This window comes from Equus caballus, chromosome 4, assembly GCF_041296265.1.
Source record: "Equus caballus isolate H_3958 breed thoroughbred chromosome 4, TB-T2T, whole genome shotgun sequence".
Lineage (NCBI taxonomy): Eukaryota > Metazoa > Chordata > Mammalia > Perissodactyla > Equidae > Equus > Equus caballus.
Window position 1 is genome coordinate 16,078,658 of NC_091687.1, and position 25,702 is coordinate 16,104,359.

Sequence of the window (25,702 nt, forward strand, 5' to 3'; positions counted from 1 at the left end):
GGGGGCCGACCTCAGGCACATCCTTTTCTCTGGGCTCTTTCCCTCTGGAGGTGTGTTGTGGGAGTGGGGAATGCCACAGCATTGTTCACCAAATGTGGTCCACCACTGCTCTCCTCCATGGAGCGTGGGTGCCCGTCAGAGAAGGTGTGCACACGCAAATGCTCTGGCTGAGCACTCTTTTCAAGGCGGCTGGCGTCCTTTCCTGTCCTGTCCTCAGGCTTGGGTGTTCTGGTGGGTTCTGTGATCCTCTGAGGGCGGGTTGACAGCGTCAGCTGGAGGACCTGGGGCGAGAGAGAGCCGAGTCATAGGGTAGCACTGACCTGGGGGGCACTGACTCCGAGGGCCACCACAGGCAGTGGTGGGACGGGGCCCTCCCAGGGTGCTGGGGTGCTGTGCTAGCCGGGGGGAGGCTCTGGTGTCAGGTCTGTCCACATGCAGTGTGCACGTGTGTGGGAAGTTGGCAGGTGCTGGGCTCATGGCACAGGGTGCAGGGAGCCCCCAACATGGGTGTGGGGGGCTGGCTGTCCCTGCTGTGGTGAGGCAGGTCCAGTTGGCATGGCTGGCCCAGGTCAGGGCCTGCCGGCTGTGACAGATGAGTGGCACCAGCCAGGGCAAGAATGGGACTCGGGGGCCTGGCAGCCTGGTTCATCCCCACATGGGCTCGGGCTGGGCAGGGAAGCCGGTCCTCCCAGCTCTCCCCTGCCCAAGGGTGACAAATCTCCAGCGTCCCCACCTGGGCAGGGGTGGCCCGGGCCTGCGGAGGGATCTCCCGAAGGAGTGTGACTGGGGCTGAGGCAGTCAGAGGTGTGGCCGAGGGGTGTCAGGAGCACAGCCCCCTCGGGGCCCTTGGAGCGTTGGGAGCTCAGGGAGGTCCAGCAGGTCATGCCTTGAGACCTGTGGGGACATCAGACCTTTCTGAGTGTTGTCCCACGGGCTCTCCCTCGCCAGCCCCTTGGGCCCTGGGGATGGTGAGCCTGGCCCAGACCCTTCCTCTGCGGACTCCTTAGGCCCAGGCCTTGGCTAGGCTGTACCAGGTGCTGGATCAGCCTCAGTGCACCCTGGGCACATGCCTGACCATCAGAGCAGATGCCTGGGAAGGTGCCAACCCCAAGCAGGGCCACTTGGGGGAGGGGACATAGACATGAGGTAGTTTTGTGTTTTTCAATAACTAGCCTGCCCACCTTTGCCCTCCAGGTGGTTGCCCTTAACCTCCTGGCTGGGTCACTGCCAGACGTGGAAACGGCCTCATTTCCACTTGCCAGACCCGTGGTTCATTTTAAATCTAGCCTCAGACCCTACTCAGAGCTCATCTCCTCCCAGCTCATGAAAGGCTTACCAGGGCCGCTGTGTCCTGGAGTGGCTGGGGCGGGAGGGACCTGCCTACCACGGTGGACATCTGGGCAGTTCATGGTGACCGATGACCAGGGCCCCAGGCATCCACCTGCTGTGTGGTGCCAGGTACTCCCCTCTCTGCACTGGCTGTGGGACCCCAGGTGCCCACTGTAGGGTGGGGGTCAGCTGCCTTCCCGGTGGATGGGGCTGATGCGCGAGCCCAGCCGTGCACACCTGTCTCCAGGTGATTCCATCCCTTTCCCCACAGTGCCTCCCCTGCTGGCTGTCTGCCCAGGTCCATGGGCAATGGTCTGCTTTGAAACATTGCCACCCCTCCTGGCAACACAGGAGGGGACCTGAGCACCTTTCCCTGCTGCCCTGGCTGTGGGTGCCACCGCCTGCCGTCCCCGCCTGCGTGCCTCTGCCCTGTGGACTGTCCGAGGTCTGGGTCTCTATGGAGCCGACAGGAATGGGGACGGGACTTCCTGCTGGGTCAGCGCACGGAGCAGAGCTCACATGTTTCCCGTCCTGCAGTTTCTATCTTTTGAAATCAGGTTGGACGAGGACTGAAAATACTGTTTGAAATGCTGTGGCCGCTTTTCTGTGGCAGGCATGCTTTTTGGTGTGATGGCTTTGTGAGGTTGGGTCAGTCGTGGTGAGGCCAATTCCCTGACCAGAGACTGCTGGCCTTTCCACGTGTCCCACAGCCATTACCGCTTCAGAGGGTCCTGGATAGTTCCAAGAAGTGTCAGCGTGGTGCCCACACAGAAGGACGGAGGGCTCCATGCTGTTCCCACTCTGCAGTAATTCGTGCATGACCTTGGACAAATCACCCTTCTCGGCCTCCATTTCCATCTGTGAAATGGTCTCGTCTGCAGCAGATGTTAGGAGCCGGGGCTCGGGACGGGGGGTGTAGGGGACTGGCCTGGCTCCTGCTTGGCTTCTGCCCTGCACCCCAGTGCTGTTCTGGGGCTGCATGACCTGGTCTGCGAGTGTACAGGTGTGCACCGTGTTCCACACCATGCACGGCTCCCACAAGCCTCAGCCTGCTTGAGGGACGATGTTACTTCAGACATCAGGACAGGTTTATGCCTTGTCCCTTATGTGCTTCTGTCGATCATGGGAAAGCTGGGGTCACTCTTTCTGAGGAAATCTGAGGATGGGTCTCAGAGCTGGGAAACAGCATCTCATCAGGTCTTGCCCGAGACAACCCAGAGAGACAGGTGGGGGAGTGTTGGGGCAGTAACTGCTGTTCAAAACAACAGGAAGGGCTGGCCCAAGTGGCCTAGTGGTTAAGTTCACTTGCTCCACTTTGGGGGCCCTGGGTTCCTGGGTTTGGATCCCAGGCACAGACCTAGCACCACTCGTCAAGCCATGCTGTGGCAGCATCCCACATAAAATAGAGGAAGATTGGCACAGATGTTAGCTCAGTGACAGTCTTTCTCACAAAAAGACCCCAAAACAAACAAACAAAAAACAACAAAAGGAAAGAAAGAAATAGAACTGGCTAATGGGAGCATTCCTAAAGTACCTGTGGGGGGTTTTGCATTTTCAGACGCAGTGGTCAGGGTATGCTGTTTTGAGAAGGTGACATCTGAGCAGAGCTCCTGGAGGTCAGGTGTGGGTCATGCGCTGTCTGGGAAGAGGGCTCTGCCTGGGGACTGCAGGGCAGAAGCCATAAGCAAAGCAGGCTAGGCTGGGGGCACACGAGGAGGCCAGGATGTGGGGGCCCCAGGCCTGGGCCACAGAGGGGACAGACCCATCTGACCACTGGGCTGCTTGGTCCAGGGGAGCCTGAGGGACAGGAGGAGGCACAGGAGTGAGGTAGGAGCAGCCGCAGTGGCCATGCAGCGATGGTGGTGGGGGATCAGGCACCCTGTCTGCTGGGAGGAAATCCTGCCAGTAGGATTTGCTGATTTTGGAGATGGGCTGTGGGCCTGAGAGGTTTCTAGGGGTCCTGGTCAGCTGAGGTGGGAGGGGCTCCTGGGGCGAGTGTTGGAGGGTGATCAGGGGTCCTGCTGGGGCCTGTCCCAAGCAGGGGTGAGTAGACACCCAGCTGGAGAAGCCCAGTGGGCCAAGAGGGGCATGGCTGGGCTGAGGCCAGGCTGAAGATATTGATTTGGGGTCTTTGGTACAGGGATGGGTCTCTAGTTGGGTGTGTATGAGACACTGGAAGCAGGTGGTGTTTGGGGAGGCGGGGCTCAGGTGTGGGCACGGACCAGAGGAGGCTGGGGAAGGCCTGGGGAGGGGACTGGCAGCCCTGAGCAGGTGGGCTGGGCGCTGGGACCTGAGCCTGTGCTCAGGATGCGAAGGTGGGCCTGACCTGGCCACAGACTGCCCAGGGCAGCCGCGGAAGGGAAGGTGGGTTGGAGTGGGGCCAAGGAGAGGTGAGGCCTTGTCAGGAGTTTCTCTGTAAAGAGGAGAAACGTGGGCAGGGCTGGGGAAAGAAGAGGAGCCGAGGGAACGGTTTTATTTTCAGGTGAGAAGTAATCACCTGTTGTTGGTTTGCTGCCGAGGACGATCCTGTCAAGAGTGGCAGGTCCCAGCTGGGGGCAGAGGGCAGCCCTGCCGGCATGGCGGGTGGCAAGGGCACTAGCAGGGCGGGCAGAGGGAGGTCCCCGAGGGAGGAGGGATGGGCAAGGGCTCCCTCGCAGCTGGAGGAGCATTCGAGGCGCCAGTTGTGCCCTTTGGGAGCCCTCTCAGCAGGACTGAGGCGTTTCCTGCCCCAGGGCTGGCTGCGTACGTGGAGCTGGCTTTGACCGGGCTGGCATTTCCCCCAGGGGTTGGACAAAGTGGGAGAGGGGCAGGGGACGGTCCTGTTGGGCCCTGGGGTTTCAGCTGGAGAAGGAAGAGAGAGCACAGGGCAGGGTATTGAAGGGCAGGAAAGGGTGGAGGGTTGGGGTCCTGGCAGGGCCCGGGTGTCTAGGGCAGTGTGGGCTATGGGGAGCAGAGGGCAGGGTGGTCCTCAGGGGTCTGTGAGCTGAGGCCAGGTGTGTGGGACAGGTGTGCTGAGGCCAGGTGTGTGAGGCAGCTACCCCGAGACCTAGAGCGCAGGCCACTGGGCATGTGCCACCCTCTTCAGCTGGGGGCCCTGGCACCTCCTCAGTGCCTGTGTGTCTGGAGAGTGGGGATGCTGGTGTGGGCGGTGAGACTGGGCACTGCCCAGAAAGCCCATGCAGCTGCCTGCTGTGGGCTTGGAAGCATTTGCTGGCAGCAGTGGGCAGAGAAAGAGGCCAGGGCGTCGGGCCTGTGCTCGCTGAGACCTCACCCCGAGAATCCGGCCAGAGGAGCGCGAGGACAACTGACGCAGGAGTCCAGTGGGGGAAAAGGGGCCTTGGCACTCCCGTGGACAGCATCCCAGGCTGTGACCTGGTGTGATGAATCAGATTTGGGTTTAGGGAGCAGTGAGTGACAGCCCCCAAGTGGCTGTGGGATCACGAGGAGCGGCCAGGCCCAGTGGCCCTGAGACCCTGCGAGCAGGCAGCTGGCACTGGGAGGTGGAGGAGGGCTGGGTTTCCTCACAGCAAGGAGGGCAAGAGGGGCCTGGTCTTAGGGCGCCACAGCTGCAGCCCATCCCCTCAGCAATGCCGCAGACCCAGAGAGCAGGCGGAGGTGTAGGGAGGCTGGCGGGGCCACGAGGGGCATCTCCGCCCGGCTGTGCCTCCTGCAGCTCTCGGGGTGCAGAGTGCTCAGCCACCACCCCAACACATCCCTCCCCGAGCTCGGGACCCCTCAGCTGGTTTTGCCCACCACCGCTTCTGCCCCTTCTGCTGCCAGCAAGAACCAGCACCCCCTCCAGGCCACACCTGTGGGCAGGTCACCTCTGGGCACACGTCTCTTGAGCTCTCACCCTCTTGCTGATCACCGAATAGGGACCCAGTCATGAAACCTCTCTGTGCCCTGTGGGGTGGGGTCCGAGTCTCTTGTCACTGCTGTGTCCTCATCACTGTGGCCCCTGCTCATGGGGTGTGTGTGAAGGAGGGAGGGGGCAGGTGTGCAGGTGGCTTTGCCATCATGTGGACGGTCTCCTCTTCTGCCTTCCTGGGGGAAGGTCCACGGGGCACATGGAAGCCCCCCAGGTGTGTGAATCTAGAACCCCGGGCAGGAGACCCCTCTGAAGATCCTGATCCGCTTCGCCGTGCCTGCCAGACTCCAACTGTGGGGCAGCCCATGGGGCTCCTTCTCCATGTGAGCAGCTCAAACGGTGTTGACGGGCAGCCAGGTGCTCAGGCACCAGTCAGTCAGGCCTCACTTTCTCTGGGGAATCCTCATGGCTGGAGTAAAGGGAAGGTGTGATGAAGAGGGGTGTGCAAGGGGTGAGAAGGTGGGGCTCCTGGGTAACCCAGCCCGCCTCCACTCTGCTCTCGATTTCTCCCTTGACCAAACTGTGCAGCCTCCACTGGCCCTTCTGCCCCCTCCCCCCACCGCCCCTCAGCCCCTCTAACCTGCCCAGATCTCATAGGGACACCCATCTTCCCTCATCTCTGCCCTGGGCTGGCCAAGGGCTTACTTTCTGGAAAATCCATGTCTGTGGGACCCATGAGCCTGATCTGTGGCATCGTGGTCCCCTGTGCTGAGCTGGCCCAGGGTGCCCTGGCTGTTCAGTCAAGCCCTTTTTCCTCCACCCAACTGTGTCCCCCTGAGGAGAGTGACAGCTAAGAGCTCCACTGTAGGGCTTCACAGAGGCTGTGGGGTGGTGGCCAGGGAGGGCATCATTGCTGCATCCCAGGGGGATGTCCTGTGTGTTACAGGTTCGAAGTGCTCAAAACCTTAAACTGAGGCCAGGAGGGGGCATGTAGAAACCAATGATTATGTGACTACTGGCAAGAGAAGCAAACTTTGTGCAATGATTCACTATTATTTGAATTTTTAGAAATGTGCCCACTACTGTGCCTGTGGGCATTTTAAACACATTCGGTAGATTTTAAATATTGACTTCGAAACTGCAATTTATTGTTTCATGTATGCTGGTCTTCCCACTGCCACCAGCCAAGTGCCTTCATAAACAGATTGGCACGAGCTGATCTCAGAATGCAGCAGATGGTCTGTGAGGACAGAAAACACTGCCCTGACCAGCGGGGCCCAGCACAGGGCTTCTAGGCACAGCCGGTGCTGGCCGTCCATGCCTGGTGTGAGGCTGGTACAGGCACCACAGAAGCATTCACTTTCAACCCTGCACCTGGTTGAATCACGGAATACTCCAGCTAGGAGAGAGCACCCGGATTTAGAGGGACTGGAGATGTTCAAAGTTACATTGAAGATGTTCAGGTCACATGGAGATGATCAAGTCACATGGAGATGGTAGATCACATGGAGATGACAGGTCACATGGAGATGACAGGTTCCATGGAGATGGCAGGTCACATGGAGATGATCAGGGTCACATGGAGATGACAGGTCACATAGAGATAGGTCACATGGAGACAGGTCACATGGAGATGATTAGGGTCACATGGAGATGACTGGCCACATGGAGAGACAGCTTACATGAGATGGTAGGTCACATGGAGATGATCAGGGTCACATGGAGATGACAGGTTCCATGGAGATGGTAGGTCACATGGAGATGATAGGTCACATGGAGACCACAGGTCACATGGAGATGATCAGGGTCACATGGAGGTGACAAGTCACATGGAGATGATCAGGATCACATGGAGATGACAGGTCACATGGAGATGACAAGTCACATGGCAATGATCAGGGTCACATGGAGATGACAGGTCACGTGGAGATGATCAGGGTCACATGGAGATGACAGGTCACATGGAGATGATCAGGATCACATGGAGATGACAGGTTCCGTGGAGATGGCAGGTCACATGGAGATGATCAGGGTCACATGGAGATGACAGGTCACATGGAGATGATCAGGATCACATGGAGATGACAGGTCACGTGGAGAGACAGGTCACATGGAGATGATCAGGGTCACATGTAGATAACAGGTCACATGGCAATCAGGGTCACATGGAGATGACAGGTCACATGGAGATGACAGGTCACATGGAGATGATCAGGGTCACATGGAGATGACAGGTCACATGGAGATGATCAGGGTCACATGGAGGTGACAAGTCACATGGAGATGATCAGGGTCACATGGAGATGATCAGGGTCACATGGAAATGACAGGTTCCATGGAGATGGTAGGTCACATGGAGATGACAGGTCACATGGAGATGATCAGGGTCACATGGAGATGATCAAGGGCATAGCGGGCACTGTTTTTGTAGGACTTGGGGCCACTCGCTCAGGTCTTGCCACAGAGGATAGCTGTCCCTCTCCCTGCCTCTCAGAGGTGGCATTTGGGAGAGATGTTTTCCACCCATGTCTATGTGAGATGTCAATGGTGTACACCCCCTTCTGTCAGGTGTGTGTGACTAAACTCACTCTCTTGAGCTTGCTCTTGAGTTCCCTCCTCTGTGTTAGGGAGGTGATGGTGGTGTCAGGGGCCCTATAGATTTGTGTCCCTCAGCTTGGCTCCCTCTCACCTCCTGTGAGCAGCTCTAATATCTCTAGATGGACGGCATTCCCGACTGCAGCCCTGTCTGTCCATTCTCCTGAGGGCCTTGTGTTGGAGGCTGTCACACACACCTGGTGTTAGGCTCGTGCAGCCCCAAGCCTCCCCTGTGTGACCCAATCTGTCCTCCTCGTGGCCCCCACCCTGGGCCCAGTCTCTGCCCTGCTGCCTGCCCCCGACCCCCGACTCTTGGCCCCTGGCCTCCAGTCCATGCCCAGGTCTTGTAGGTCTCTGTCTAAGAGACCTCTTGGCCTCCCCCTCCTTGTTCTGTTGCTTGTCCTGTTCAGCCCAGCTCACCCATCATCTACCATAAACTTCTGTCCTGCCAGTCACTGTCTGTGTTGTCGTCTGTCATTGTGTGCGGCATGCAGTCCACATGGGGAGTATTTCTGGTTCATCCATTAGGAGCAGTGACACTCATAACCTGCAGGAAATGCCCGAGTTTAATGAGACACAGAAATCTTCCCTTTCGCAGGGGCTGAGGGGCAGCTGTTTTGGCCAATGCTTATCAACGCCACAGCCCCAGGGAGGTGGGTGGGCGTCTTCCCTCTCCATTAACCACCTGGGGCCCCTGGGAGATGTGCCATGGTCCTGCCGGCCTGTGAGAGACGTCCCTGCCAGGCCCTGGGCTCTGTGGCCACAAGAGGTGGTGACAGACTGGCTGAGGAGGCTGAGTGGGGGAAGTGGGATCTGATCGTTGCCTGGATCTGCCATGATGCGAGGTGTGACCTGGGGCAAGTGAGTCCTTTGGTTTTCGTGGATCTCTGTGAAGTCCCTCAAGTTCAGTCCTGGGGGATGTGGCATTAAGGCCAATGAAAGCAGGAAGTCGTAAAACACTCCCTTCCTCGGCCATGCCACCTTGACTCCCGCATGTGGCATCCTTTCACGATTGAGCAGATCTGAGCATCTCAGTCTGGGCCTCAGCTGGCACCCGGGAGGGCTCCTTCTCACCTGGGCCCATTCCTCGTTTCTCATCTGTGGAAGTGGAGTGAGAACCCAGGGACTCTGGCAGAGCACAGGCCTCTGGATGCAGGGTTTTCTCCCTCTTCATACATATGTGATGGGTGTTCCTTAGATACCCAAATACCATCCTTTTTTCTTTTTGTTTTTAATCAACTCTCCTTCGCTGCTTTCTTCCAGAGCATTCCACGTAGTTTTTGTGGGAACAACCATTCTCTCTTCACGTTCCTGTTTTCTAGGTGTAACAGTGTGCTAGGGCTGCTGTAACAAATACCACAGACTGGGCTGCTGAAACAACAGACATTTATTTCCTCAGTTCTGGAGGCTGGAAATCTGAGACCAAGGTGTGGGTGGGGCTGGTTCCTCTGGAGTCCTCTCTCCGTGGCGTATAGACAGCCGGCTTCTCCCTGTGTCCTCACTTGGTCCTCCCTCTGTGTGCCTGTGTCCTCATCTCTTCTTCTTTAAGGACACCAGTCACATTGGATTAGGGCCACCCTAGTGACCTCATTTTACCTTATTTACCTCTTGAAAGACCTTCTTTCCAAATACAGTCACACTCTGAGGTATTGGGCATTCGGGCTTCCACCTGAATTTTGGGGAACACACCTTGCATTCTTGCATGCTGTTCCGTTATATGACAAACTCATAGCATGGACAGGCCCCGCACAGGATGAGGGATGTTGAGGGGTGCACCCACTGCCCTGGCTCCTGGCTGCGTGAAGCTGACTTTGTGCTGTGGGTTGGCAGTGTGTGCAGCCTCCCTGGACAGCGTGGTTATTTCATGGGCTGGTTGTGGGAGGATGTTTAGGAGCTTCTGCTGAGCTCAGGCCCCCGGTGCACGGCGCTCTGCATTGTTCTCTGCCTTTCAGCTCGGGGCGAATGCCCTCCTCTTCCTCAGCGTGAACATGTTCGGCGTCTTTGTGAGGATCCTGGCCGAGCGCTCCCAGAGGAAGTCCTTCCTGCAGGCCCGAAACTGCATCGAGGACCGGCTGCGACTGGAGGACGAGAATGAGAAGCAGGTCAGTGTGGTGGAGTCTCCTTCACAGGGACGTGGGGAGCCGGAGTGGGGAGCCAGAGTGGGGAGCAGGGAGCAGAGAGCACCAAGGGGCCCAGCCTGGCCTTCTGGGAGGTGGTTGGGGGCCTCAGGCCCTGTTGGCCCCTCTGCCTCTATGGGCTGGCCCTTCCTCTCTTTGGGCAGCATGTGCTTCCAGGCCCTCAGCAAGCTGGAGGAGACTGGGCAGCTGTGGGGGGAGGTGCCCTGGACATGGAGGTGAAGGAACTGCCACCTTCTGTTGTCCCTGAGCCTCGGTTTACCTGTTCGTGACACAAGGTATGGGGCTGCAGAGGAGATGCCAGAGGCTTGGTGGGACTTGGGTGGAGGCAGAAGTGAGCTGGAGAGCCGGTGCTGCGGGTTTCCTGCCACTGGAAGAGGCTGGGCTGCTCAAAAGCAGCTGACAGTGACATTTGGTTCACTGGGAGTGGGCACTGGGGCAAGTTGGCTTCTGGGTGTAGCCAGAATAAGCTTGCCTGAAGTCGGTGGTCAAGGCACGTCCTGGCTGGCCTTGCCATGCTGACCTGCAGCCTGAGGGACCCACGGAGTGGCTGAGGCTTCTACTGACCTCAAGTGTGGGGGCATCTTGGACACTGTGTGGGGTGTCCCCATGACCATGGTTGTCATGGTAGCCCCATACTGGCAGCTTGACCGTGAGCCCTCAGAGCACCCTGCCTGGCTCCTGCCATGATCTGCTGGGACAGCGGGACTGTCCCCCTCAATCTAAAGGGTGCAGACTTGGAGGGAGCCAGACCAGGTTCCCACCGCCCCGAGCCACCGTCAGCCACGTCCCTGGGCTCGTCCTTCTGCGTAGTTGCTGCTGTCCTGGGGCCCATGAGGCTGCTCTGAGAGCGCCGGGCGAGGCTTTTCACTGGAGAACCCAGACTCTGCTTCCCCACGGTGCTGGTGGCTGAGGCTGGTTTCCCTAGGGGTGGAACAGGTGGGATCAGTTTCTAAACAAGATCCTACCTTTAATGTAAAGACAAGGTTAAGTACTGACTGTACATTTAGAAAATGCATACACGTACCTTCATTTATAGATATTGTGGTCATACCTAGCGTTTACAGTAAAGGTAGGATCTTGCTTAGAAGTAGATGCCATGTGTATGTTTATATGGTGTGTGGGGATCTGTAGGTGGATTTGTCTGTAGGGGGCATGTGTGTGGGAGATGTGTGTCTGTGTGTATATGTGTACATATGTGATTTGTGTGTGTGCAGGTGTGTGTTGTGTGTGCACATGCATGTGTGGATCTGTGTGCATTTGTATGAGTCTGCACCCGTGCATGTTGTGGCTATGTGGGGCATGTATGCAAAGGTGTAAACATGCACATGTGCATGTGTGGATACACGTGTGGATTTGCATTCATGTGGACTGTGTATGCGTATGTTTCTGTAAATGTGTGTGCATGTGTGTATGCTTGTAGATATGTGGGGATATGTGTGTATAGGTGCATGTGTGTGTATAAATGTGTGAGGATGTGTACAAGTGTGTGTGTGGATGTGTGTGCGCACACATGTGCGCGTATAAATAGTGCATCTTCTGGGGCTGTGCCCTGAGCATGTTTTCTAGAATGGGCGTCAGCACTTTTGGAGGGTCTCTTTGGTGCTCTCTGAGAGGTGCTTGAGCTCAGTGTGATGCTTCCACATCATCCCAGAAGTGACTCTTTGGAGCCTTCTCCCCTTCTGTACACCCTGAAGGACGGGAAAAAGCAACTTTTTAGGCCATTCTTGTGTGTTTCTGAATCTTCCTTTCCTTTTCTTTCTATTTTCTCTCTGCTTTCCATCTCCTTTCAAGTATCTTCCTTTCCCACCTTCTGTTTTTGTCTATTTTCATTGTTTTCTTGCTGCCTTTCCTATAGACTGCTTAGCTTCCAGCCTCAAAATATTTTCTAATGCTTGCTGTCCCCTCGAGTGTAGCTTGTGTCCCCTTGGTGTAACTCCCCTTGTAACTCAAGGTCGGTCCCGTCTGTCAATGCCAGTAGTGATGGTGACGATGCTGGTGATGGCCGTGGGCCGCTCTTATGTGCTTGCATGCAAAGATTCTGCAAGTGCGCGTTCTCTCTCCCTGCGCCCATGGTCCGGCCCGGGGGATGTAGTGACCACACACACAGTCCTGCTCTCACGGAGCAGCTGCACATCCAGCACTTGTGACTTTATGCGTGTCATGTCACATGGTTTTATATCAGCGCCACAAGCAACAGTGTGTTTTCTCAGTCCTACAGAGGAGGAAGCCCAGACTCACAGAGGCTCAGAGACACATCTGAGTTTTAACCACAGAAGTGATGTTCTTTACAGGAAATCAGCAAAATGGTAAATGTCATCCAATCCTGTCAATCCAGCTACACGCTCTGTATTTTCCAGGTTTCACCTTGATGCATATTCTTTTCCCACGTCATTGTTGTTTTGGTGTATATACAATTTTATTTCCGCGTTTTTGCCTTAGCGTTTCCCACAGGTGTATCCATCCATGTCCTAAACGTAACTGGACAGCTGCTGCTTCTTACCCTTTGTGCCTGACTCAAATGTTTTCAGTATCCGACATTTAGACACTGTTTTAAAAAATGTTTTGTCCTCATGAGCATCTTGATTCATATAGACTTGAAGTATTTCCTTAGTTACATTTTTCAGCAGTGCAAATATGACATCATTTCTCTCTCTGGGTCCTGAGTATTTTCCAAAAAATGTAGTGCTCTATTATATCTTTATAAGTAATACCTGATTACACTCGGCTCTGGGTAACAGCAGTTCTCTGAGTGGGGTCTGGGGCTGACAGCATTGGCAGCAGGGGAGCCTGTTAGAAATGCAGATTCTCAGGCCTGCCCCGTCCCTTGGGTGGGAAAGCCGCGGTGGGCCCAGCCATCTCAGTCGAGTGCATATTCCCAGGCTTGCATCTGATGGGCCTGCCCCTCCCTCCCTGCCTCTCTCTGTCTCTGTCTTTCTCTGCTAGGACTTGGTACCTCCTGTTTATTCAGACGCCCCTTTCCCTATGCTGATGCAGATGGCCAGTTTTTCCTGCATGTTTTCCTCTTGTGTTTCTCTGTGGTGTGTGCTGTGATCCCTGTGGTTCTGAACAATTTGCTCGCTGTGGAGAGGCTGACGCTTCATCAGAGGGACCCCTGTGTCTCCCTGAGTCTATTCCTCTGGCTTGCTTTTCTTTGTGTAAAAATTTAATTATTCTTGTTTTCAAATGCATCTTTCATTTTCCTATGTGGTTTCATCTGTTGCTTCAAAGCTGAGTGCGTGTTTGGGAATATACATGTGAGTAAGGCCCAGTCATTTCCATGAGTTCACCTGGTGGGTGAACTTATCTATTGCAGCCTATGGGGTTGCACCACACACCACCTGTCTCTCTGGGTGGCCTGGTAACCAGCACACAGGTCCTCCCTGCCTCTGCTGGCTGATTTTAGCTCAGGAAACCCTGTCTCTTTGGGGTTACAGAGGGGAGTGCTTGGGCTCAGATGAGGCTCAGCCTCCTCTCGGGGGCTCTCAATGTGGGCACTCGGTATGTCCCCGTCACCCAGGGACTGCCTGGCGAGCCCAGGGGAGCCTTGAGGTGGCCAAGGCAGCTCTAACCAGCACCTCTGCGTCAGCGTGAAAACCACACCTCCCCAAGTTACAGGTGAGGGATGCTCTGACCAATACAGGCTTGTCATGACCTGCCTGCATTTTTGTGTTTCAACTCAGTTAACAAAGGAATTCAATTCAATAGCTGCTTCTAGAGCCATCTCCAGCCCTGAAACAGTAACTTGTCCCCCTGTGTGATGTGAGGGGATATGGGCAGAGCCACCCCAGTTCTGGAAGGGGATGCTGGGGGGGATGCTCCCGAGTTTGGTGGAGGAGATGCTGGGGGATGTGTCCCAGTTTTGTGGAGGGGATGCTGCAGGGATGCTCTCCAGTTTTGTGGAGGGGATGCTGCAGGGATGCTCCCCAGTTTTGTGGACGAGATGCTAGGGGATGCTCCCTAGTTTTTGGAGTGGATGCTGTGTGGGATGCACCCTAGTTTTGTGGAGGTGATTCTCATAGATACTCTCTGGTTCTGAGAGAGGATACAGGGGAGATGAACTCTGGCTCTGGGAGAGGTGGGGGGTCCAGCTCTGGAATGATCCCTGTGTGGTGGCAGTTGTGCCCCATCAGCTTCTGCAGCAGCAGGGAGATGTGGGCTGGGAGTGGAGCGGTTGGGAATGGGGTCCTTGAGGGAGGTCGAGTCGGCGGAGGAGGATGAGCAGGATGCTGAGCTGGAACATGGTTGGTGTTTGAGGGGAGTCGTTGAATTTGTTGTGGCCTCAGCTGGAAGGAGAGGGGAGAGGATGAGAGGGAGGCGGGGCTTCACACACTGTGGAAGGTGTGTGTACATGACCCTGTGGTGGGGGCTTCAACATGTGCGAGCAGGAAAGAGACCTGGTGAGATGCACGTTTAGGGGGTTAATGCAGAGGTAAGGACTTGGAGGTGAGCAGGGCAGATGCACTAGAAGTTTGTGGGTTGTTCTTTCCTCTCTCTGGGATGCATATCTATCCATAGGTGCTGAGGTTGGGGGGCTTCGTGAGACGGTAGGCAACTGTGCTTCAGTGCTCGAAGCAAGTGTGCCACTTGAGAGGCCCAGGAAATGTCTCCCTGGGTTGTGTCTGCAGGACAGGCTGCACTTGTGTGGCCACCACTGGCCGGCCAGGGTTTGCAGGATGGAGAGCCAGAGACCCTGCTCTGAAATGCAAACACCCAATGTTAGAACCCTCATCCCTCCCAGCTGCCCTCCCGGTTTGTTCCTGGACAGGAATAGGCAGATGGAAGCTGTTGAGGAACGTCACTCCTGCGCCCGGTTCCTGGATTCCTGGGCAGTAAGGTGGGTGGGGGCTCTCAGCTCTTCTCCACTGCTTGCACACCCCAGCCCAAAACTGTTCTGGCCCCAGGTCCATCGGTTACTTTTTGATGCAGGTAGTAAGGTGCACTTGACCTCTGACTCCGGGGAGAGTTTCTTACTGTCTTAGGTAAGGATGCTGCCGCCGTGAGCTTTTAACACTCCCCCGCCACAGCCAGGACACATCTCTGGGCGTTCTGTGTCTGTAATTGCTGATTTTCTGGAAACCCATGAAGAAGGTGATAATTGCCCAGTAATCAGGGGCGACCCCTCCCTTCCTACATTCTTTAGAACTAATACCCCTACAGTTGCCCAGAGGTAATTTTAAAAGAAGGTACAACCACTTTGCCTGCAAAATATGGTCTCCCCTGACCAGTCTCCAAGACCAAGGCCTCCTCCAACGTTTTCACATGTGGAACTGTTAGAATAACTCTCCCGTCCTCCTCCGGGAAGCCCACAGAACCCAAAGGCCTGGGAGAGGATGGGCAGAGTCCTGTCTGCTTCATTAGACACTGTACTTCTAGAAGGTTCTCTGCTATAGTCCCTGAGGCTGACTCCTTTGAGAGGGACTTGGATACGCTGATGTGACCCCTCCTCCCGCCACATCAGAACAAGCAGCGGCCCCTACCCTGTGCCGGGGCCGCCCAACTGTCCTGGGCTGCAGGGTCTTGGCAGAACAGAAGAAGGTACAGGTCTGAAGGTGTTCTCCCTTTCTGAGTTCTTGGACCTTTAAATTTCATTTCAGCCCTCTGCTTCACGGTCAAGCGTATAAGAGCTTTATTCCATTTTATAAACCTGAGAACTGGGGCTGGTCCGGAGAATTTAAATGGCTTGGGAAGGATAATGAAGCGAGTGACAAAGTAGCTGTGGCAGAGCGGGGACAGCGGAGGCCGGAGCCCAGAATCCCCCCGGAACCAGCCGTGACCCACTTTCTCCGTCTACAGTCCCAGATATCCTCAGCCATAAAAAGGCTGGCACAGGGGTTTTGGGTTTCCGGATTCCTGAGTTGAAATATTCCACAGGGCTCTGAGGGGCCTTTGAACAGGGCTCTTTCAGTTCCAGAACAAAAATGTCAAAAGTTGGTTCTTTGAAGTAGAAAAGCCTTAGAGAGACTGATGGAGAAGAAATAAGAGTATTAGGGGTGGGAAAACTCAGGCTCCAGATACAGCTGGGTTCAAAACAGATAAGAGGGAAATACTAAGAATGACCATATGCCAGAATATTTGAAAACTTAGACAAAATGGACAAATTCCCAGAAAGGTGTTAGTTACTGAAACTGATTTGGAAAAAAAAGAGGCCGAAACAGCCCATGACCATTAAAATATTGACTCAGTAATGAAAAGCTTACCAAAAAGTAATCACGAGCCCAGATGGTTCTACAGATGAATCATACAAACTTACGAGGCAAACATCATTTTAATTCAATCTCTATAGGACAGAAACTCCTGTGAGCACAGGATAACCTTGCTCCGTGATTATGAAGGACGGAGCTAGGATTCCAGAATCTCAGAAACGCAGGTCACACGGACCCATGGGGAGCGGCCCCTTTCCCCCAGTCCTGTGTGCATGAGCAGAATCAGCCCCAAGGCATTTTGCCTCTTGGTGCCTGAGTGGGTTGGGAGGGACCCAGCTACCCATTTGTCTGGTCCCCTTGGCAGTGTTGATGTGTAATGCCTAGGGCCCTAGGAGGCAAGGGGCGAGGTGTGCTGCTGGTGAGGGGGACACTAACCGGTGGTGTCATCACCCCCACAATTGCCAGGACACCGTGGAACCAGAGCTGAGGCTGCAGTGCTCAGCCCCGGGCCCTACAGCACCCTTGGCCCAGGCCGGCACCAGACCTCCTGACTCGGGCTGTGGGCCAGAGGCTTGCGAGCACCAGATGACCTCCATCGCTCTTCCCATGCAGAGCCAGCTCTGGACAGCAGGCCCTGCTCAGCATTCCTTCTTGCCTTGAATGCGGGGTATAGGGAGATATCGCCCCCTTCCAGCTGGGTGCTTTATCTCTATCGACACATATGGCAGGCACATCCCACTGGGTTCTTAAAACTCCTCACATGGCCTCTCCTCAATGTGTGCACGTGGAGAGAGAGATCTCTCTCTTCCTCTTCTTATAAGGACATCAGTTCTATCTGATCAGGACCCCACTCTTTGAGCTCATTAAACCTTAATACCTCCTAAAAGCCCCATTTCTAAATACAGTCACACTGGAGTGAGGGCTTCGACATGCAAATTTTGGGGAGACACAGTTCAGTCCATGGCACCCACCAAGCAACATGGAATCCTCTAATTCAAGTAGAAGTCAAGTGAATGATTTGAAAGGAAGGAGAAGCTGGCTGTGGGTCCTGGCTGGGTCATGGTTGCGAGGCCTCGCGTGTGCACAGGGCTGGGTGGCCCCTGGCCTCTGGGTCCAGACACGGCCTCTTTCCTGGGTGACTGTGGAATGAAATTCTTGTGTAGTTGGAGGTGGAGAAGCAGCCCACGGCTGGGGAAAGAGGACCCTCCTGCTGGGTCTCCCTTCTTGCTCTGAGCTGGGGAGGCAGGAGGCCAGAGCGGGTGCCAGGATTAGGTTCTCGGCCTCGTGAACGGGTTGCTGACCATCTCTCGGCCTCACATCCACCAGTCACGCACGGCTCTGGGGTTACTGGCATGATTATGATACATTTATGGCAAAAGGGAGATTATCCGGTGGGTCTGACCTAATACCCGAGTCCTTTGAAGGGCGAGTGCGTTGAGGGGCCTAAAGATGAAGGGGCCATGTACCCAGGAATGCAGGCGGCTTCCGCGTGCTGAGAGTGGCCCTTGTTGACAGCCAGCAAGGACATGGGACTTCGCTCCCCAAATCAAACACGGCCGGAGTCTGCTAAAGCCTGTGTGAGCCGGGAGCAGATTCTCCCTCGGAACCCCCAGGAGAGTGCTGTCCGGCCGACACCTGAGTCTTGACTTGTGGGACTGAGCAGAGAGCCAGTGATGCCACGCTGGGCTGCGGGCCACAGGCCTGAGGGGTAAGGCCTGGCTGTGTCTTAAGTTGCCATGTTTGTGGAGAACAAATAGGTGCTGCTGAGCTTTTTGCTCCAAGTTGGCGTCCTCTGCAGGGCATGCTCGCCTCTTCTTCTATTTGAGTAGGCATTTCTGGGCCTGCCAGGTGATGTCTTTCAGTTTCTGACTGACTGTCACACATGTTCCATTTCACTCCCAAAGCTGCTCTTAGCATTTCAGAAATGCACACAAAATGCCTCTCTCCAGGGCCCCTTCCCTGTTTCCATGCGGGCCACAGAGCCAGCACACCCCAGAGAGTGCATTCGAGCATTTCAGTACAGAGAATAGGAAGTTCGAGCTAAGGCAGATGCTGTGAGTTGAACTTCCAGATTCACAAATAAGTTCTAGAGCTGAAGCAGTTAGGGAATTCCTGTGGGGGATGGTCATCCGTGACCCAGCACATTTGAGTGCCTGGCCCATGCCAGGTCTGGAGACTCTGGGACAGAGGTCCTAGTCTTCACTCTAGATGCCAGATGCGGTGTGACTGTGGATGGGAGACAGAGAACAGCAGGTGGCCCTCGTGGGGCATGCCGTGTGGAGGATAGGGGTGCTGGGATGTGGAGGAGTGGGGGGTCCATGGGACGTGCCGCGTGGAGAAGGAGGGCGCTGGGATATGAGGGAGTGGGGTGTCCGTGGGCGTGCCGTGTGGAGAAGGAGGGCGCTGGGGTGTGGAGGAGTGGGGGGTCCGTGGGCGTGCCGTGTGGGGAAGGAGGGCGCTGGGGTGTGGAGGAGTGGGGGGTCCGTGGGCGTGCCGTGTGGGGAAGGAGGGGGCATCAGGAAATACCTGGCCAGGGCTTTGAAGGAGTTTGCCAGGGAGAGGCTGGCAGGCGAGGAGCAGTGGGTGACATTCAGGCAGTGGATGAGAGGTCACAGAAGTTGTTTCTGAGGTAGGGCGACCAGGTTGGTAAGTTGCAACCCTGACTTCCTTCAGCTTGGAGAGGGTCCGGCTGGGGCCGAAGGGCCACTCCACTGGGTGGTAAAGATCACCTGGGGGCCTCAGGGTTTCACAGCTCCCCACTGTTGTCTACCCCTGAGGTCTGAGCCTGTCGCAGCTGGAGAGCATAGGGAAGGGGGTGGCAGGCCTCAGAAGGTCAGGCCTTAGCTCCCATTCCTCCCCTGCTGCTCCCCACAGCCCAGCCAGGAAACCTGGGCTTGCAAGATCCAACCCTGAGATCAGCTTCCTCCCGCCGGTGCAGAGGCTGCTGCTCCAAGGGCTGCTGTTCCTCAAACGCCTTTATGAAGTCCTAGTTCCAAAGTGATCTGCAGCTGTTTATAAAGCACATACTCAGTTTGTCATCGTAACAGGGTAGATGGGGCAATTTTGATTTCCCATTGTGTAAGAAAATTTATCAAGAGAAAGTAAACTTCCATTTAAGTGATATAGGATTGAGTTTTAAGAGGTCTGGCCTATTCCCAGCACTCTTTGAAACCACTACAGTTGTCACTTATTTTTTAACTACAAAAAGCTTTATTGATCTGTAGTTTACATACCATAAAACTCAATTTAAAGTTCAGAACAACTAAATGGTTTTCTCATATTTAGAGCTCGTAACCATCGCAATAATCTAATTTGAGAATATTTTCATCACCCCTAAAGAGACTTGTACCCGTTAGCAGTCACTCCCTATGCTCTCCTCCCACACCTAGGCACTCACTAGTCCATGTTCTCTCTCTATGGATTTGCCTGTTCTGGATGCTTCATATAAATGGAATCATATAATATCCGGCCTTTTGAATCTGGCTTCTTCTACTTTGCACGATGTTCTCAAGGTGTGTCTACATTGTAGCCCATGTGAGCGCTTCATTCCTTGTTACGGCTGAAGAGTGTTCGACTGTATGGATGGGCCACATTCTGTTTATCCATTCATCAGGTGATGGGCATCTGGGTTATTTCCACTTTTTGGCTGTTATGAATAATGCTGCTGTGAACATTCACGTGCAAGTGTTGTGTGGACCAATGTTTTCATTTCTCTTGGGTGGACATCCAGGTGTGGAGTCGCTGGGTTGTATGGTAACTCCATGTTAGCATTTTGAGGAACTGTCAGACTGCTTAGAAAGTGGCTCCACCACTTCACATTCCCACCAGCAAGGTATGAGGGTTTTCTCCACATCCAGAATCTGTGTTTTTCTTTTTTTTTTTGAAGAAGATTAGCCCTGAGCTAACTGCTGCCAATCCTCCTCTTTTCACTGAGGAAGACTGGCCCTGAGCTAACATCCCTGCCCATCTTCCTCTACTTTATATGTGGGACGCCTAGCTCAACATGGCGTGCCAAGTGGTGCCGTGTCTGCACCCGGGATCCGAACTGGCGAACCTCAGGCTGCCGAAGTGGAACGTGGGAACTTAACCGCTGTGCCACTGGGCCGGCCCCAGAATCTGTGTTTTTTAATTCACCTTTTTATTTTGAGTGTAGAGTCACATGTAGGTGTAAGAAACAATACAGAGAGATCCTGTGTATCCTTCACCCCGTTTTCCCAGTGGTAACATCGTGCAGAACTAGTACACGACGTCACAGCAGGATGTGGACATCCGTACAGCCAAGATGCGGAACCATCCATCCCCACAGGGATCCCTCATGCCGCCCTTGCACAGCCACACACACTCCCTCCTCCCCACCGCCGATCTTAAACCTGGCAACCACTAATCTGTTCTCCATTTCTACAAATGTGTCATTTCAGGAATGGACTGTAAGTGAAATCAGGCAGTGTAGACTTTGGGGATTGGCATTTTTCGTAATCCTCTGGAGATCCATCCAGGTTGTTGCTGAATCAACAGCTCATTCCTTTACTGCCAAGTAGTGTTCCACGGTGGGGAGGGACAGCTATTTGCTTAACCACTCACCTGTTGAAGGACATCTTGGTCCTTTCCACTTTGGGGCCAGTACAAATAAAGTTGCTATGAACCCTCATGTGCAGGTTTTTGTGTGAACATACATCTTAATTGCTCTGGCGTGAATGTCTAGGAGTGCACTTGCTTGCTTGCATGGTAGTTGTATGCTTAGTTTATTAAGAAATTGCGCAACTGTTTTCCAGAGTGACTATACCATTTTTCATTCCTGACAGCAAAGTTTGAGGGATCCTGTTTCTCTGCATCCTTGGCAGCATGTGGTGATGTCACTTTTTTATTGAAACAGTTTTGATAGGTGTGTGGTAATGTATCATGGTAGTTTTAATTTGCATTTCCCTGATGGCTGTGATGTGGAACATCTTTTCATGTTATTGTTTGCCATCTCTGTGTCTTCTTTGGGGAAATGTCTGTTGACGTCTTTTGCCCATTTTCTAACTGGATCTATCTATCTATCTATCTATCTATCTATGTATCCATCCATCTATTCACAATCTATGTATATATCCATCCATCTATCCATCCATCTATCTATCTATCCATCCATCTATCCACCATCCATCTATGTACCCATCCATCCATCTGTCCATCCATCCATCTATCTATCTATCATCTATCTTTTACTGTTGAGCGTTGAGAGTTCTTTATATATTTTAGATACTAGTCCTTTGTTGGCTGTTTGTTTTTCAAACAAATCCTCCCAGTCTGTAACTTGTCTTTTGATCCTCTTAACAAGATCTTTGCAGAGCAAATGTTTTTAATTTTGATGAAGTTCAGTTTATCAACTTTCCCTTTTATGGATCGTGCTTTTGGATCAAAAACTCTTTGCCTGGCCCCAGATCCCAAAGATTTCTCTTATATCTTTTCTAACAGTTTTATGTTATTATTTACATTTAAATATATGCATAAAGTGTGAAGTTTATATCAAGGTTTGTTTTTTTTGCTTATGGATGTCCAGTTGCTCAAGCACCATTTGTTGAAAACACTATGCCTCCTCCATTGAATTGCTTTTGTGCCTTTGTCAAAAGTCAGTTGGGTGGGGCCTGCCTGGTGGCGTAGTGGTTAAGTTCACACACTCCACTTCGGCGACCCGGGGTGCACAGGTTTGCATTGGATCCCGGGCACAGACCTAGCACCGCTTGTCAAGCCATGCTGTGGTGGCATCCCACATGAAATAGAGGAAGATGGGCACAGATGTTAGCTCAGGGCCAATCTTCCTCACACACACACACACACACAAAATCAGCTGGGCATATTTGTGTGGGTCTGTTTTTGAGTTCTGTGTTTTGTTCAGTTGCCCTATGTGTTTATCCTTCCACACAGTCTTGATTATTGTGGCTATATCATAAATCCTGAAATCAAGTAGAGTGATTCCTCCCACTTTGTTGTTATTTCTCAAAATGATTTTAGTTGTTATTATTTCTTTGCCTTTCTGTATAAGTTTTAGAATAATCCGGCCTATATCTTCCAAAGACTTTGCTGGGATTTTGATAGGATTTGTGTTAAGCCTGTCGACTTGGGGAGAATTGACATCTTTACTATATTGCGTCTTCCAGTCCATGAAAATGGTGTGTCTCTCCATTTATTCAGATCTTTTTTAACTCTTCAATCAGTGTTTTGTAGTTCTCAGCATGCAAGCCCATTACTTGTTTTGATAGATTTACACCTAAATATTCCATTTTTTGAGTGATTTTAGATATTGTATTTTTAATACTAGTGTCCTATTTTTTGATTAATATTTGCATGATATATTTTTTTTCATCTTTTTTCTACAACCTGCTTATGCTATATTTTAAGTGAGTTTCTTGGTGACACCGCATAGTTGGGTCATGTTTTTTTATCCACTCTGCCAATCTCTGTTTTTAAGTTTTTATTTAGAACATGATAGAGCTTAAGTCTATCACTTTATTTTTTGCTTTCTTGTTTTTTTCTTTTTTCACTGCCTTCTTGTGTGTTACTTGAATATTTTTTTAGAATTCAATTTTGATTAATTATTGTGTCCTTGAGTATATATTTTTGTATAGCTTTTTTAGTGGTTGTTCTAGGTTTTATGTTATATATACATAACTTACTTACCATGTCCTAGTGTTGTTAACATTTTACCAGATAGAGTGAAATGTAGAAGCCACTCCTCCATCCTTGTCCCTCAAGCTCATTTATGGTAAACTTGTCTTAAATATTTCTTCTACATACATTAGAGCCACATCAGGCAGTGTTACAGTTTTTTCTTTAACCATCAAACAATGGAGAAGGAAAATCTATTGTATTTATGCATAGATTTCTCTTACCACATTCTTTCTTCCTTCTTGATGTTCAAAGATACTTTTCTCCTTTTATTTCTGTTTAGAGGACTTCCTTTAGCCATTCTTTTAGGGCAGGTCTGCTGGTGGCAAAATCTGTTGGTTTCCCTTCACCTAAGAATGTCTTGGTTTTCCTTCATTTCCTGAAGGGTTCTGGGTTGACAGAACACTTTTCTCTCAGCACTTGAAAAATGATGTGTCTGTCACTTTCTTGTGGTCTCCATGGTTTCTGATGAGAAATCTGCTCTGATTCAAATTGTCTTTCCTCTGTAGGTGAGGTATTGTTACTCTCTCACTACCTTCAAGGCTTGTTTTTCGTCTTCAGTTTTCTGAAGTTTGACTATGTTGGCGTCTTGGTGTGGATTTCTTTAGTTTGTCCTCTTCGGTATTCTCTCAGTTTCCTGAATGTGTAGGTTTATGTTTTGGTCAAATTTGGGGAATTTTCATCCATTCTTTCTTTCTTTTTTTGGTAAGTACAATTCGTCCTGAGCTAACATCTGTTGCCAATCTTCTTTTTCCTTTTCTCCTCAAAGCCCCAGCACATAGTTTTATATCCTGCTTGCAAGAGATTCTAGTTCTTCTATGTGGGATGCCACCACAGCATGGCTTGATGAGTGGTATGTAGGTCCATGCCCAGGATCTGAACTGGTGAACCCCGGTTCTCCAAAGCAGGCCATGCAAACTTAACCTCTTGGCTACAGGGCAGACCTCCAATCCATTATTTCTTTGAATATTATTTTAGCCACCTTCTTTTTCCTCTTCTGTGACTCCATTGACAAGAATGTTAAATCTTTTGTTATAGTCCCATGAGTTCCTGTGTTTATTATTATTATTTTTCAGTCTGTTTTCTCTGTGTTCAGTTTGGGCAGTTTCTATCGTCCTGCCTTCAAGTTCACTAAGCTTTCCTCTGTTCTTTCCATTCTGCTCTTGAGCCCATCTGTCGAGCTTTTTATTTTAGGTTTTTTTTTTTTTCAGCGTTAAAATTTCCATTTGATTCTTCTTTATATCTTCTATTTCTTTGCTGGAGTTCCTGTTTTTTCATTTTTTCAAATGCACTTATGGTTGTTCATAGAATCATTCTTACCATGGCTGCTTTAAAGTCTTGCTAGTTATTCTAATTATTGTGTTATCTTGGTGTTGTTTTCTGTTCATTGATTGTCGTTATTCATTTGTTAGATTGTTCCATTTCTTGGTATGCTGAGTGATCTCCAGTTGGAAACTGGACACTTGGAGTATTATGTATGAGGCTCTGTGTCTTATTTGGACCTTGTGTTTTGGCTGGTTTTCTGTGACTTCACTTGGCAGAGGAAAAGGGGGCCATCACCTCGATACTGCCAGGTTTGGGTACAAGTCCAGGCTCCACACTGGGCCTCTGTGGGGACTCGATGGAGGAGGGTTCCTCCTTACTGCCATGCAGGAGAGAGAGTTTTGGCACCTGACTGGGAGGGAATAGCAGGAGAGCCCATGGTCTCCACTGACTCCGTGGACTTGGGGGTCGTGTGTCATCAGCCAGAAAGGCTGCACTCCTAATGTGGCCTCTCTGACACCCCAGTGTGGGGTTGGTGCCTCCTCACAGCCTGGAGAGTGTGGAAGTTTGCAGATTTTTCAGCGGTTTGCCTGGAGTAGAGCGATATTGTCTAATAGTTTTCTTCTCCTGAGGCTGCCCCATCTTGGTGCTTTGGCCAGAGAGAGCCGGCTTTTGTTGGAACTTACTGCTGTGTCTCCTGGCATTTCTGGGTGCTCACATCTCCAGCACTCATTTGGGGATATGTGAGGCAAAAAAATGACCAGGGCTTCACCACTCTGCTGTTCCTCAGCTCTGATGTCTCTGCCTCTTCCCTCTGCCTTTCAGAGCCTTCTGATGACTGTTTTATGTGTGATGTCCAGGACTTAGCGGGAGGAACAGGGAAAAGTACTTCTCCATCTTCCCAGAAGCAGAGTCCTCACTATTGTTATTTAAATATCTCATGTTTATTAAGAATAGCACATTTATTTTAAGTCACATTTTGATAGTCAAGATAAATGTACTAAGGCTTTTGCGTAGCCTTCATAGGATGCCGGCATACTTTGTATGACCCATGTTCATAAATTTGTCCCTCTGATTTCCGGCTCTATATCTTACTTCCTGGCTAGAACTTATCAGTGCTATGTCTGCTCCTGATGAGGTTTATGCTGCCTGGGGCTTGGGACGGGGTCTGAGATTGGGTGCAGGTTTCAGGTAGTATCTCTGTGATGTCAGTGAGCTATTTCATCAGGTTGTTTGCTGTTTCTTGTTTTTCATCAGGGATGGGTGCTTGATCTTGTCAGTTGCCTGTTTTGCTCCCTATGGGAAAGGTTATGTACTTCTAGTCTTGGTTATTCATGTGTGTTGGCTTCAGGTACCATCACTAATCTTGTGGATGGAGCTAATTGCTGAGCCCTTGATCAGAAATACAGCCTGCTGTTAGGAACTTCAAATGACAATGATTGATACAAGTGAGAGAGCTCTTTTCCTCTCATATGCAAATTCCAGGGCAGGCATTTTATGGTTGATGTGGCAGGTTTGATTCATGCAACCCTCACAACCCAGTATCCATCTAATTAAATGGTCTGCCATTGCCACTGTCTGGCTTTCATCCTCATGAACCAAGGTGGTGGGTAGAGATCCAGCCATCATGACTATATCCCCACAACAGCAGAAACGAAGGGAAGAGGAACAAGCTGTCTTTAAGGAATATTCCAGAAGCTCCCACATGATCCTTCAACTTCTGTCTCCTTGGCCACATCTAGCTGCACAGGCGGCTGGGCAATGTAGTGTTTATTCCA

General features: G+C 52.0%; 1 protein-coding gene across 2 annotated transcripts in view; it reads left to right on the forward strand.

The window, feature by feature from the left end:
• Positions 1 to 25,702, forward strand: part of ADCY1 (adenylate cyclase 1) — a 150,581-nt gene that overhangs the window by 16,311 nt on the left and 108,568 nt on the right. For both annotated transcript variants that reach the window (XR_011437743.1, XM_005614861.4), the window contains exon 2: positions 9,685 to 9,834. Coding sequence is in view for 1 of the 2 variants with exons in the window: in XM_005614861.4 (XP_005614918.3) it covers positions 9,685 to 9,834 (150 nt within the window). In the remaining variant the exon portion in view is untranslated. The remainder of the gene's footprint in view (positions 1 to 9,684; positions 9,835 to 25,702) is intronic.